We start from the raw sequence: 12,949 nt of genomic DNA on the forward strand, positions 1-12,949 counted from the left end.
GACAGGAATCAGCACACACTGTGGGTTGTTCACTATCCAGGTAACAACTTATACTGTACAAACTGTAGTTAGAATAATGAATGGAATTATACTGCATTATTGATTAGAGCACCATTTCATAATAATATAATAACCATTGTTATTATATGTGACAGGATATACAGCGTTTTTATTTAAGGTCACAGGTCTAACATTCTCACATTCCAGCTATGATACTTTTGGAGACCCCAAAAATGAACATCGTAAAGTCAAACTCTTAAAGAATACGCTAGTTTAGGAATGCAGGCACCTATCGTTATGTCTACCTGTCCAGCTATATATTAAATCCTATTCTAAATCCTGTGTAGTTTTAAAACACACAAAAATGGACCATTTTCCACTTGTGTAGCTTTGCATTGCACCTAAATAAGACAGATATATAGATTTTTGACAATATATTACAAGTTAAAATTAGAAGAAAACACCACCGCAGTACACAGGCAGCGAGCAAAAATGGAATGCATAGTATCACCTTTTACGGAACCTGTCTTCCCTTCTTTATTATCCTTGTGCTTTTTGAAATTGGGTTTCTGGAAAGTCCAGTTCATCTGTAGAGAGTTGATCCAGAATGATGCCCTCTGATCTGTGCTCTCATTATTTTCCCCAGCTTTCTCAGAGTCAGCAGGAGAAGGATATGCTTCAATGCTACAGACTTTACGGTCAATGTTATTTACACACTGGCAGTCTTCACAGTGGCTGGGGTGAATGCAGACCTGTTGACTCTTTCCACCATGAAACACTCCAATTTCACCCTCTTCTGAAAAAGCCCAGTTCACATAACCTCCCACAGGTTTATTAGTTGTGCCGTCAGGAGGCATTTCAGCTACAATTGTTGGTGCTTCATGTGGTGTATCTTCCTCCACATCCAATGATTTCTCTTGGAATTCGTCTATGCTTATCACAGGCAGCTCTAAGTCACTCTTCACTGCCCTCTCTCCTTCTTGCTCCTCTCTCTGCTGGTTGCCGTCATCTTCATTAACATTTGTGACAGAATCATAATCTTTGGTTTTATTTGTTTTGGAAGTTGCTTCAAGATCACAACTCTGTTCTGCACCTGCCAGACTCAAAAAAGGTTTATCTGAGCACGGTGATCCAAAAGGACTTGAAGGAACATCAAGAAAGTTTCCATACCGTGATGCTGACTTGCTTTCCAACGATTCTCCTAAAGTTATCATGTAATCTTCTGTCTCAAGTCCTTCTGTGTCATCGTTATTCAAATAAAGGAATGTTTGCTCGGTGGGGCTTTGACACTCTGAAGTCCACTGACTTCTTACCAATGTCCTTAAAAGTGAGGGTGGCATACTATAATAGTTATATTGTTTGTTATGCTGGGAATACGGGGCAATACTCCAGCTATGTGGTATCTTCTTAGATGTGAGACTCTTCTGATCTACTATTATGGCTTCTTCCATTTGCAAAGTGTCCACTGCGGAAATCACTTTTAATGTATCTACCGTTAAAGCAGAGAGATCCTGTAGGTGCCCTAATTGACCGTCCAGTGAAGTCAAGGAATCCTTGATGAAGAAAACTTTCTCATTCATCTCCTTAAGTTGCATGAACATTTCTTCAGTTCTACAGAAAAAAGGACAGATCATTTAAGCCATGTTTTGTAAAAATCACATACTGTGATTAAAAAGAGAGATTGAATTATAGGTAGTTCCCGACTTACAAATGCCCATGTTATGAATGACCCATTCATATAAACGACCCAAAAATTCAAAATTTGATTCTGTGGGAACAAGTCAAAACATTCTTTTTTTTTCAATTAGACCCTGTAGTTTATGAGAAAATTGATTGTAAAAAAATTCAAAGGAAAAATGTTTTCTAATCTTGGTAAAATTACATGTTGCTGCAGTATACTATACTATATAGCAAGTTCTGAGCTCTGCATACACATTTTATACATGTTAAAGTAAACCTGTGATCCAGCCCTGGATCCATCTGGAAATTTGTGTGGATTAGGTGAAATCAATTCAATTACACAATTGTAATTACATATAATCGTAATTGTGAAATTTTCTGCAACAATTTGCTTAAGCGAAATTAGCACATTAAGATCATCACTAGAAAAGAAGGCGGCACAAAGGGGGACAGAAGGAGGTACAAAGGGGGATGGGGGGGCAGAGGCACAGAGGGGGACACATTTGCTGTCCATGCTAGGCCTGAAAGATAAATTGAATTCAAACCCGAAATCGCGATCACCAAGATCACAATTTTGGAATCATCAAAGCAGTGATTTCCACGATCACGTCATTTCCGCATGGGGGAAGTTTGAAGAAGCAGCTTCAAACTTTCCCAAAGTCCCGATGCGTGCAGCCCCCAGCATCGGCAGCGTTGGCCATGCCTTCCACTGTCCGTCCTCTATCGCCGTCTGCTGGCTCTTGTGCATGGCAAAACTCTGGGTTCCTGTATGTCACATGACATACAGGAAGTATGCCGTGCATTAAAGCCTGCAGGAGGCGAAGTGGATAGATGTGTATTGCTGGACTCGTGCTGGAAGGTATGTCCAGCACTGATGAGACACAGAGTGGGTACAGAGAGAGCAGGCACAGAGAGACACAGGAGAGACCGAGGTGGCACAAAGAGAGACAGAGGTGGCACAAAGAGAGACAGAGGGGGCACAAAAGGAGACTTTGGGCTGGTGCAAACCAGAGCAGTTCTGGAGCATTTTTTAAAACGCTTGCAGAGGGAAAACTGCTTGGCTAATGTAAGTGAATGGGACGGCGCACACCAGAGCGGTTCATTTTTCTCCACAAACGCTAACTTGGGGGCTGCAGCATTTTTTAGATTTCTGAGGCGTTTCTGCCTCTATGTTAAATGAAAATGGAAAACCGCTCTAAAAAACGCTAGATCAGAGCGGTTTTCCAGGCGTTTTTGTTACAGAAGCAGTTCAGTAACAGCTTTACTGTAACAGTATTTGAAATCTGCTACACAAAAACACTCCAAAAAATGCTGGGCATGTTTAGAAAACATGCCTAGAATCGCTCTGAAATCTGCTTCAAAAACCTCTAGCGTTTTGCAGATCTGCTAGAGGTTTTTGGTGTGCACTGGGCTACAGAGAGAAACAGAGTGGGCACAGAGAGACACAAAGGGGGCAAGATAGAGACCCAGAGGAGGCATAAAGAGTCAAAGGGGCACAAAGAGAAACAGGGGAACAGAGGGGGAACAAACAGGCACAGAGGGGGAAAAAAGCTTGATTTGAAGGAAATTGTGAATCAGATTGAAATTGCTATTTTGGACAGAAATTGCTCAATTCAATTTTTTCCTAAAATCATTCAGGCCTAGTCCACGTCTCTAAAAATGCATGGCAGTGGGCTTAGCGAGAACTGCCCTGTATTGGATAAGCTCTTAACACTAGCAATAGTTCTTACTTTGCAACCCCACTGTCTTTTAAATCATGCAAAGAGAACATTTAGTTGAACCCGTCTTCATTTTCTTTGAACAAACCATTTCCTGGATAAATAAGATCCTTCCCAGACATGATCTAAAATACATTTCAGCCTCTGGAGGAGCTTTTCTGTAAAGATGTTATACATTTTTACCTTTCAGTTGTAGCACGAATTCTTTCAGTTTCACTTGAGTGCAAGCTTTTATATTTCTCATGAAAATATGACTCCACACATTCCTCCTCAAAGTCATGGAGCTTCCTTAGCTCCTCATCACTCAGGCAAAGTTCTGCACAAATAAAGAGAGCAAACCACATTACAAAATGTAACTATAACATGTTAGCAAAGTGAATATACACAGCACATGTGCATTCAACCAAATATATGCATTTTAAATTGAGCACATTTCAGGACAACCAACTTGACTTGTGATGAAGTCATACAGAATCAGTACTTCACATCAAGATTTTTAGTGTTTAGGTGACAGTTATTGCTGATAACTGAGTGCAACAGTAGGAGGCTACGCACAAATAAACGGGGTATGGGTAAAAGATTGTAGGATGAACACTGGGGGGTAACTTGGGGGGGGGGGGGGTTGTAGGTAGAGGACAGATTCTACCTCCTGCCAAGCATCTCTTTCGCAATGTTAAAGAGAACCTGAACTGAAAATAAAAAGTCAAAATAAACATACACATAATTACCTCCCATGTAGTCTGCACATCGATCTCTTTCTCCTCTCCTGCGTCCTGTTTGTTCACTGTGATCAATGGAATTATTAGTCTTCCATTTTGAAAATGGCCATTACCCCATAACAGCTTCCTTGTCAGCACACGGTTAAACTGTTATATCGCCAACTTGAGCCATAGGGAAACATGGACACAACTGAAACATTCAAGTAGTAACTGACAGCAGCTGATATATAACTGACAGCAACTGGTATATTTCAGTTCTGACAAAATATGATGGCAAGGCAAGTATGTAATATTAATTTGCAGCTACATAATGTGTTTATTTTAAATAATTTTACTCAGTTCAGACTCCCTTTAAGGGCAAGGAGATTTATCTCAGTTCAGATGCTTGGGAGAGAAAGAGTGGGCGTAATAATATGGGTGCTACTTGGTCACTCTTTTCTCAAGAGATCACATACTCCATCTAGGTAGATGATGTAATGTATTACTCCCCAACCCATTTATCATCAAGAGTTAAACCTAAAATAAAAAACACTCAATAAAAGATCAAGTTGTTTGGAACTGTGTCTCCTAAAACAAACAAACAAAGAAATTATATAGATTAAACTGCCTTATTTTTCTGTCATATGATATAGTTACTTTAGACATATCGTCTAAACTGTATTTAAAGGGAACCTGAACTGAGTAAAATTATTTAAAATAAACACATGATGTAGATACAAATGAATATTACATACTTACCTCACCGTCAGTTCTTCTCAGTAGCTCACTATTTTCTTCTTACAGTGATTCCTTCCAGTTCTGACAATATTTTCTCAGAACTGAAATAAACTGGTTACTGTCAGTTATATGTCAGCTGCTGTCAGGTACAACTGAATTTGCAAGGTAATGTCCATGTTTCCCTATGGCTCAAGTGGGCGATATTACAGTTTAACCGTGTGCTGAGCAGGAAGCTGTTATGGGGTAATGGCCATTTTCAAAATGGAGGACAGAGAATTCCATTGATCACAGTGGACAAACCAGACGCAGGAGAGGAGATAGAGATTGATGAGTTGACTACATGGGAGGTAAGTATGACATGTTTATGTTTATTATGACTTTTTATTTTTTTTACTTCAGTTTCTCTTTAAACTGTATTTCTAGAGAGATGTGGGGAAAGAGGTGGTTTTTCAGATAACCAAGGAATGATTTGAAGATTAAGGGGGGACCACCAGACTACCAAGGCCTACCTTAAAGCAGAAGGGGGGACCACTAGACTACACGTGAACAATAGATGAAGGAGTGGGGCTCACAAGTCCCCATGGAAAGCTTTGCTAGACCTCAGGGAAAGATATAAAGGAGAGGGGGGCTATTACTTTAAAAATACCACTTTGCCACATCTTATTGGCCCGTTCACTTTTAAAAACCACACCCCCTGAATATAAAACAACTAATTCTGTTTTCTATAAACCTTTTATTCCCCTTGTTTACTTTAAGGCATACTACAGAAAAATATACCTTTATTACAAAATTATAAATATCTTCGCCATAAATTGTAGCAGGAACAAAATTTAAGTGTTTTAATAAATAGCCAAATTTAATTAGGGTTTATTATCTACAGTAGCACTTTTTTATTTTAAAATTATAATAGGTGAAACCTGAGAAACAGTATTTTTGTTCCTTTAACCACTTGAGGACCGTGGGCTTTATCCCCCTTAAGGACCGGCCACTTTTTTTCCATTCAGACCACTGCAGCTTTCACGGTTTATTGCTCGCTCATACAACCTACTACCTAAATGAATTTTAACTCCTTTTTTTGTCACTAATAAAGCTTTCTGTTGGTGCTATTTGATGGCTGCTGCGATTAGAGTTGAGCTGAAATTTTCGTAATTTCGCATTACTAAAATTACGCATGCGAAATTTGCGATTACGATGCGAAATTACAGTAGCGTAATTGCCATTAAAATCGTAATTGAAAATACCGTAAGCGTAATTTTCAATGCGTAATTTCGCGTTTTTCGTTCATGCCGTAATTTCGCATTAAACGCTACCGTAATTTCGCGTTAAACCGTAACGCTCCGTATAGTATAAAAAAGCCGCCGACTTTAAGGGTTAATAGCAAAGCCCCCTTAAATGCTAAGAGCCTCAAATTTGGAGAATATATTAAGGAGATCAGGAGGAATAAGAGGAAAAGAGCCTCAAATTTGGAGAATATATTAAGGAGATCAGGAGGAATAAGAGCTATATAGCTCAGAGCTCTGTCGGGTCCGTGCAGGACGCTAAGTCCCCGCAGGCTCCGCTGCCCTCCCCGCCTCTCCCACATGTCACCCACATGTCACTCACATGTGGGTGACATGTGGGTGACAGATGTGGGCGGGGTGGACAGCGGGAGCTGCGGGGACTTAGCGTCCTGCACGGACCCGACAGAGCTCTGAGCTATATAGCTCAGAGCTCTGAGAAACATCTTTGTATTTGGGCTCCAAGGAGCCCCATTGGTCCTTAGCAGACCAATGGGGTTCCTTTTGATTTGAAGGAACCCCATTGGTCTGCTAAGGACCAATGGGGCTCCTTGGAGCCAAAATACAAAGATGCTTCTCAGAGCTCTGAGCTATATAGCTCAGAGCTCTGTCGGGAATGTGTGCAGCGCAGACGTGTATGCGGCGGCGGCGAGTGACGTCGGGTGCGGCGTAGTTACAATGTAACAAAGTTGTTACATTGTAATAACTTTGTTACATTGTAACTGATAGAACATTTCCGAGGCTATTTCGAGGGATCATTTATTTAAAGGGACAGGTAAGTATTAATGGTTAATTAAGAATATTAAAGGACTTTTTTCGTGGTTATCTTTTTTGTTCAATTAAAATACTTTTTCTAAGTGTTTGTGTGTTTATTTACTTTTAACTCTTAAAGGAAATGGGTAAGGGGTACAAGTACCTCTACACTCATTTCTCCTGGGAGGGGGGGTGGGCATCTGGGGGACCCCTTTTTAAAGGGGACTCCCAGATTCCACCATGAACCTCCCCCCCAGGAAATCGCGGCCTCCACCTCCACCGCCCATCGGAGGTGGAGAAGAGCCCCTTGTCCTTGGATTGGACAAGGGCTCGGAGGGGGAGGGGAAAGCTTGGCTGCCCCTCCCCTTCCGAGACCCCCCAATCCATGGACCATGCGGGCTGGTATAGTCAGGGTGCGGAGCCCCACGCGGCCGGTGCTCCGCATTGTGGCTATCCCAGCCTGCATGGGGGACAAGGGGTTAAAGAGGTCTGGGAGGGGGGACCCCACGTCGTTTTTTTTTAATATTTCCCACACTCAGAACGAAGTAAGTAAAACTCTTCCCACTTGGGGGAATCTATGAAAATAATACACTATTGTTACCTGTGCAAAAAAAAACTGACATTTTCTGCATTTAAAAGACATTTTCGCCCTTGAAACTTAAAAATCGATTTTCTCAAAAACTATAAGGTCTTTTTGAAAAAAAAAATTTTCCTCTTATTCCCACTGTTCCCCTTAATATACCCTGGGAATTTGGTGTTCCTAAACTTTAAGCAGGCTTTGCTATTAACCGTTAAAGTCGGCGGGTTTTTAAATGTTTACATTTTTCCTTTGAAACTTTAACATCGATTTTCTCAAAAACTATAAGGTCTTTTTGAAAAAAAAATTTTCCTCTTATTCCTCCTGATCTCTTTAATATATTCTCCAAATTTGAGGCTCTTAGCATTTAAGGGGGCTTTGCTATTAACCCTTAAAGTCGGCGGCTACCTAACATTGATACATGCGTCAACTTTTCCGCTTCGGGAGCATGACCATACGCATTCATTTCGTAATAGCCGGTGCAATGCGAAAATTCCGCGAAAAATTACGCTTACGCGAAATTTCGCGAAATCCTTCTTCATTACGATTATGTACTTACGGCCATAAACGTAATTACACTAATTACGCGAAATTTCGCGAAATCGTAATTACTCCATTACGCTCATCTCTAGCTGCGATTTTTACTTTTTATTATATTCATCAAAAGAGACATGAATTTTGGCAAAAAAATGATTTTTTTAACTTTCTGTGCTGACATTTTTCAAATAAAGTAAAATTTCTGTATACATGCAGCGCGAAAAATGTGGACAAACATGTTTTTGATAAAAAAAAAACCCATTCAGTGTATATTTATTGGTTTGGGTAAAACTATGGTGCAAAAAGTGAATTTTCCCATTTTCAAGCATCTATGACTTTTCTTACCCCCTGTCATGTTTCATGAGTGGCTAGAATTCCAGGATAGTATAAATACCCCCCAAATGACCCCATTTTGGAAAGAAGACATCCCAAAGTATTCACTGAGAGGCATAGTGAGTTCATAGAAGATATTATTTTTTGTCACAAGTAAGCGGAAAATGACACTTTGTGACAAAAAAAAAGGTTTCCATTTCTTCTAACTTGCGACAAAAAAATAAAATAAAATCAGCCACGGACTCACCATGCCCCTCTCTTAATACCTTGAAGTGTCTACTTTCCAAAATGGGGTCATTTGTGGGGTGTGTTTACTGTCCTGGCATTTTGGGGGGTGCCTAATTGTAAGCACCCCTGTAAAGCCTAAAGGTGCTCATTGGACTTTGGACCCCTTAGCGCAGTTAGGCTGCAAAAAAGTGCCACACATGTGGTATTGCCGTACTCAGGAGACGTAGTACAATGTGTTTTGAGGTGTATTTTTACACATACCCATGCTGGGTGGGAGAAATATCTCTGTAAATGACAATTTTTTGATTGTTTTTACACACAATTGTCCATTTACAGAGAGATTTCTCCCACCCAGCATGGGTATGTGTAAAAATACACCCCAAAACACATTGTACTACTTCTCCCGAGTACGGCGATACCACATGTGTGGCACTTTTTTGCACCCTAACTGTGCTAAGGGGCCCAAAGTCCAATGAGTACCTTTAGGATTTCACAGGTCATTTTGCGGAATTTGATTTCCAGACTACTCCTCACGGTTTAGGGCCCCTAAAATGCCAGGGCAGTATAGGAACCCTGAAAATGACCCCATTTTAGAAAGAAGACACCCCAAGGTATTCCGTTAGGAGTATGGTGAGTTCATAGAAGATTTTATTTTTTGTCACAAGTTAGCGGAAATTGATTTGGTATTTTTTTTTCACAAAGTGTCACTTTCCGCTAACTTGTGACAAAAAATAAAATCTTCTATGAACTCACCATAGTCCTAACAGAATACCTTGGGGTGTCTTCTTTCTAAAATGGGGTCATTTGTGGGGTTCCTATACTGCCCTGGAATTTTAGGGGCCCTAAACCATGAGGAGTAGTCTGGAAATCAAATGCCGCAAAATGACCTGTGAAATCGTAAAGGTACTCATTCGACTTTGGGCCCCTTAGCACAGTTAGGGTGCAAAAAAGTGCCACACATGTGGTATCGCCGTACTCAGGAGAAGTAGTATAATGTGTTTTGGGGTGTATTTTTACACATACCCATGATGGGTGGGAGAAATATCTCTGTAAATGACAATCTTTTGATTTTTTTTTACACACAATTGTCCATTTACAGAGATATTTCTCCCACCCAGCATGGGTATGTGTAAAAATACACCCCAAAACACATTATAATACTTGTCCTGAGTACGGCGATACCACATGTGTGACACTTTTTTGCAGCCTAGGTGCGCTAAGGGGCCCAACGTCCTATTCACAGGTCATTTCGAGGCATTTGTTTTGTAGACTACTCCTCACGGTTTAGGGCCCCTAAAATGCCAGGGCAGTATAGGAACCCCACAAGTGACCCCATTTTAGAAAGAAGACACCCCAAGGTATTCCGTTAGGAGTATGGTGAGTTCATAGACGATTTTATTTTTTGTCACAAGTTAGTGAAAAATGACACTTTGTGAAAAAAAACAATAAAAATCAATTTCCGCTAACTTTTGACAAAAAATAAAATCTTCTATGAACTCGTCATACACCTAACAGAATACCTTGGGGTGTCTTTTTTTCTAAAATGGGGTCACTTGTGGGGTTCCTATACCGCCCTGGCATTTTACGGGCCCAAAACCGTGAGTAGTCTGGAAACCAAATGTCTCAAAATTACTGTTCAGGGGTATAAGCATCTGAAAATTTTGATGACAGGTGGTCTATGAGGGGGCGAATTTTGTGGAACCGGTCATAAGCAGGGTGGCCTTTTAGATGACAGGTTGTATTGGGCCTGATCTGATGGATAGGAGTGCTAGGGGGTGACAGGAGGTGATTGATGGGTGTCTCAGGGGGTGGTATGAGGGGAAAATAGATGCAATGAATGCACTGGGGAGGTGATCGGAAGGGGGTCTGAGGGGGATCTGAGGGTTTGGCCGAGTGATCAGGAGCCCACACGGGGCAAATTAGGGCCTGATCTGATGGGTAGGTGTGCTAGGGGGTGACAGGAGGTGATTGATGGGTATCTCAAGGTGTGATTAGAGGGGGGAATAGATGCAAGCAATGCACTGGCGAGGTGATCAGGGCTGGGGTCTGAGGGCATTCTGAGGGTATGGGCGGGTGATTGAGTGCCCTAGGGGCAGATAGGGGTCTAATCTGATGGGTAGCAGTGACAGGGGGTGATTGATAGGTAATTAGTGGGTGTTTGGAGGAGAGAACAGATGTAAACACTGCACTTGGGAGGTGATCTGATGTCGGATCTGCGGGTGATCTATTGGTGTGGGTGGGTGATCAGATTGCCCGCAAGGGGCAGGTTAGGGGCTGATTGATGGGTGGCAGTGACAGGGGGTGATTGATGGGTGGCAGTGACAGGGGGTGATTGATGTGTGATTGACAGGTGATTGACAGGTGATCAGTGGGTTATTACAGGGAAGGACAGATGTAAATAATGCCCTGGCGAATTGATAAGGGGGGGTCTGAGGGCAATCTGAGCGTGTAGGCGGGTGATTGGGTGCCCGCAAGGGGCAGATTAGGGTCTGATCTGATGGGTAACAGTGACAGGTGGTGATAGGGGGTGATTGATGGGTAATTAGTGGGTGTTTAGAGGAGAGAATAGATGTAAACACTGCGTTTGGGTGGTGATCTGATGTCGGATCTGCGGGCGATCTATTGGTGTGGGTGGGTGATCAGATTGCCCGCAAGGGGCAGGTTAGGGGCTGATTGATGGGTGGCAGTGACAGGGGGTGATTGACAGGTGATTGACAGGTGATTGACAGGTGATCAGGGGGGATAGATGCATACAGTACATGGGGGGGGGGGGGTCTGGGGAGAATCTGAGGGGTGGGGGGGTGATCAGGAGGGAGCAGGGGGCAGGGGGGGATAAAAAAAAATAGCGTTGACAGATAGTGACAGGGAGTGATTGATGGGTGATTAGGGGGGTGATTGGGTGTAAACATGGGTCTGGGGGTGGGCAGGGGGGGTCTGAGGGGTGCTGTGGGCGATCAGGGGGCAGGGGGGGGGGGAAATCAGTGTGCTTGGTGCAGACTAGGGTGGCTGCAGCCTGCCCTGGTGGTCCCTCGGACACTGGGACCACCAGGGCAGGAGGCAGCCTGTATAATACACTTTGTAAACATTACAAAGTGTATTATACACTTTGTATGCGGCGATCGTCGGTTTAACATCCCGCCGGCGCATCCGTATAGCCGGCGGGATGTTGCGGCGGGTGAGCGGCGTTAGGAGCTCCGCTCATGCCCTTACAAGGACCGCCGCCTCTGTGGGTGAGCCGGTCCTTGCAGGGTACACTTCCCGGCCGCCGCTGTGCGTTAGGCGGTCGGGAAGTGGTTAAAATGCATACAAAATAAAATAATTCCTTAGAAAAAAATGCACCTAGAAAAAGTCTATTTTCTCAAAAAAAAACTCTATAGATTACTGAGGTGTCATAAGAAGTGAAAGTTATTGCTGATTAAATAGGGGCATAGCTAAAACATCAGAACTGCTCCAGTCCATAAGGGGAAGTGAGGCGCGAACAGATTAAAAATGTTAACAAAAACGAAAAAATATAGAAACCGCCAAGCCATATACTTAATGTATTAGTCAAATAAAAAAAAATTGCACTAGCATCAAGAGTGCTAAATTGACAAATTAATTAACCTATAAACTGTGTGCAATTCAGTGGGATAGGAAATGTACTCTGTTAACCGCTTACAGACGGCAGTGATAGAAATCTACTCCCTGTTTGGGAGCTGTTAATTCCTTCCAGGGTCTAGATTCCAATCACTCTTGCCGCGTGGTCTGCTAGCTCTCGCCATTCACACCACTCGCTCTCACCATTAACGCCGCTCTGGCGTTGCTGCAGCCTGACAGCAGAGCTCCGTGTGCCAGTTAGGAGCCGATTTCATTGGCTTCTGACCCTGTGATCACGGTAAGCCAATCACAGTGATCATAGCTCGGCTTTTGGGGGGAAAAAAGGTCTCTAGTCCTTAAGGGGCCAGACTTTTACAACGAAAATGGTTAAGAATGTTGGTAAGATTAGGTGCTGGATGGACAAAAGAGGACTGAAAAGCAGAGCCAAGGATTTGAGGAGTTGATATCTTCTTATAGTTGGTTAAGAAAGTGTGTAGCTGTGCATAAGTGGGTGCAAATGAGAAAATACAAATATGGTTTGAGAGAGAGACAGACAGACCGAGACAGAGAGCACAATTGCTTGAACTTTCAGTATACAAAATGCTATTAAACTGCTATTAAAATCAGGTCAATATAATATAATATATCCACCAACATAATTCTCATTTCAAATGCCAGATTAAAGACATATCTACACCCTGTAAATAATATTCTTTATCCTTCAATTTTAATATGCAGTCTATGCTAAAGTCATATTTACAGACCTGTAGTTATGAAACTTGGCCACATGATGGCAATAGAGATCTGTCTTGAGTACAAAGAAACCCCATAAAA

At 42.2% G+C, this 12,949-nt stretch overlaps 1 protein-coding gene across 1 annotated transcript in view; it reads right to left on the reverse strand.

Annotated features, from left to right (window-relative positions):
• Positions 1-12,949, reverse strand: part of TRPM6 (transient receptor potential cation channel subfamily M member 6) — a 194,711-nt gene that overhangs the window by 103,877 nt on the left and 77,885 nt on the right. Inside the window, exons 23-24 of the mRNA XM_068242291.1 lie at positions 3,582-3,714; positions 512-1,611 (exon numbers count right to left, since the gene is read on the reverse strand). Coding sequence (XP_068098392.1) covers positions 512-1,611; positions 3,582-3,714 — 1,233 coding nt within the window. The remainder of the gene's footprint in view (positions 1-511; positions 1,612-3,581; positions 3,715-12,949) is intronic.

This window comes from Hyperolius riggenbachi, chromosome 1, assembly GCF_040937935.1.
Source record: "Hyperolius riggenbachi isolate aHypRig1 chromosome 1, aHypRig1.pri, whole genome shotgun sequence".
NCBI lineage: Eukaryota > Metazoa > Chordata > Amphibia > Anura > Hyperoliidae > Hyperolius > Hyperolius riggenbachi.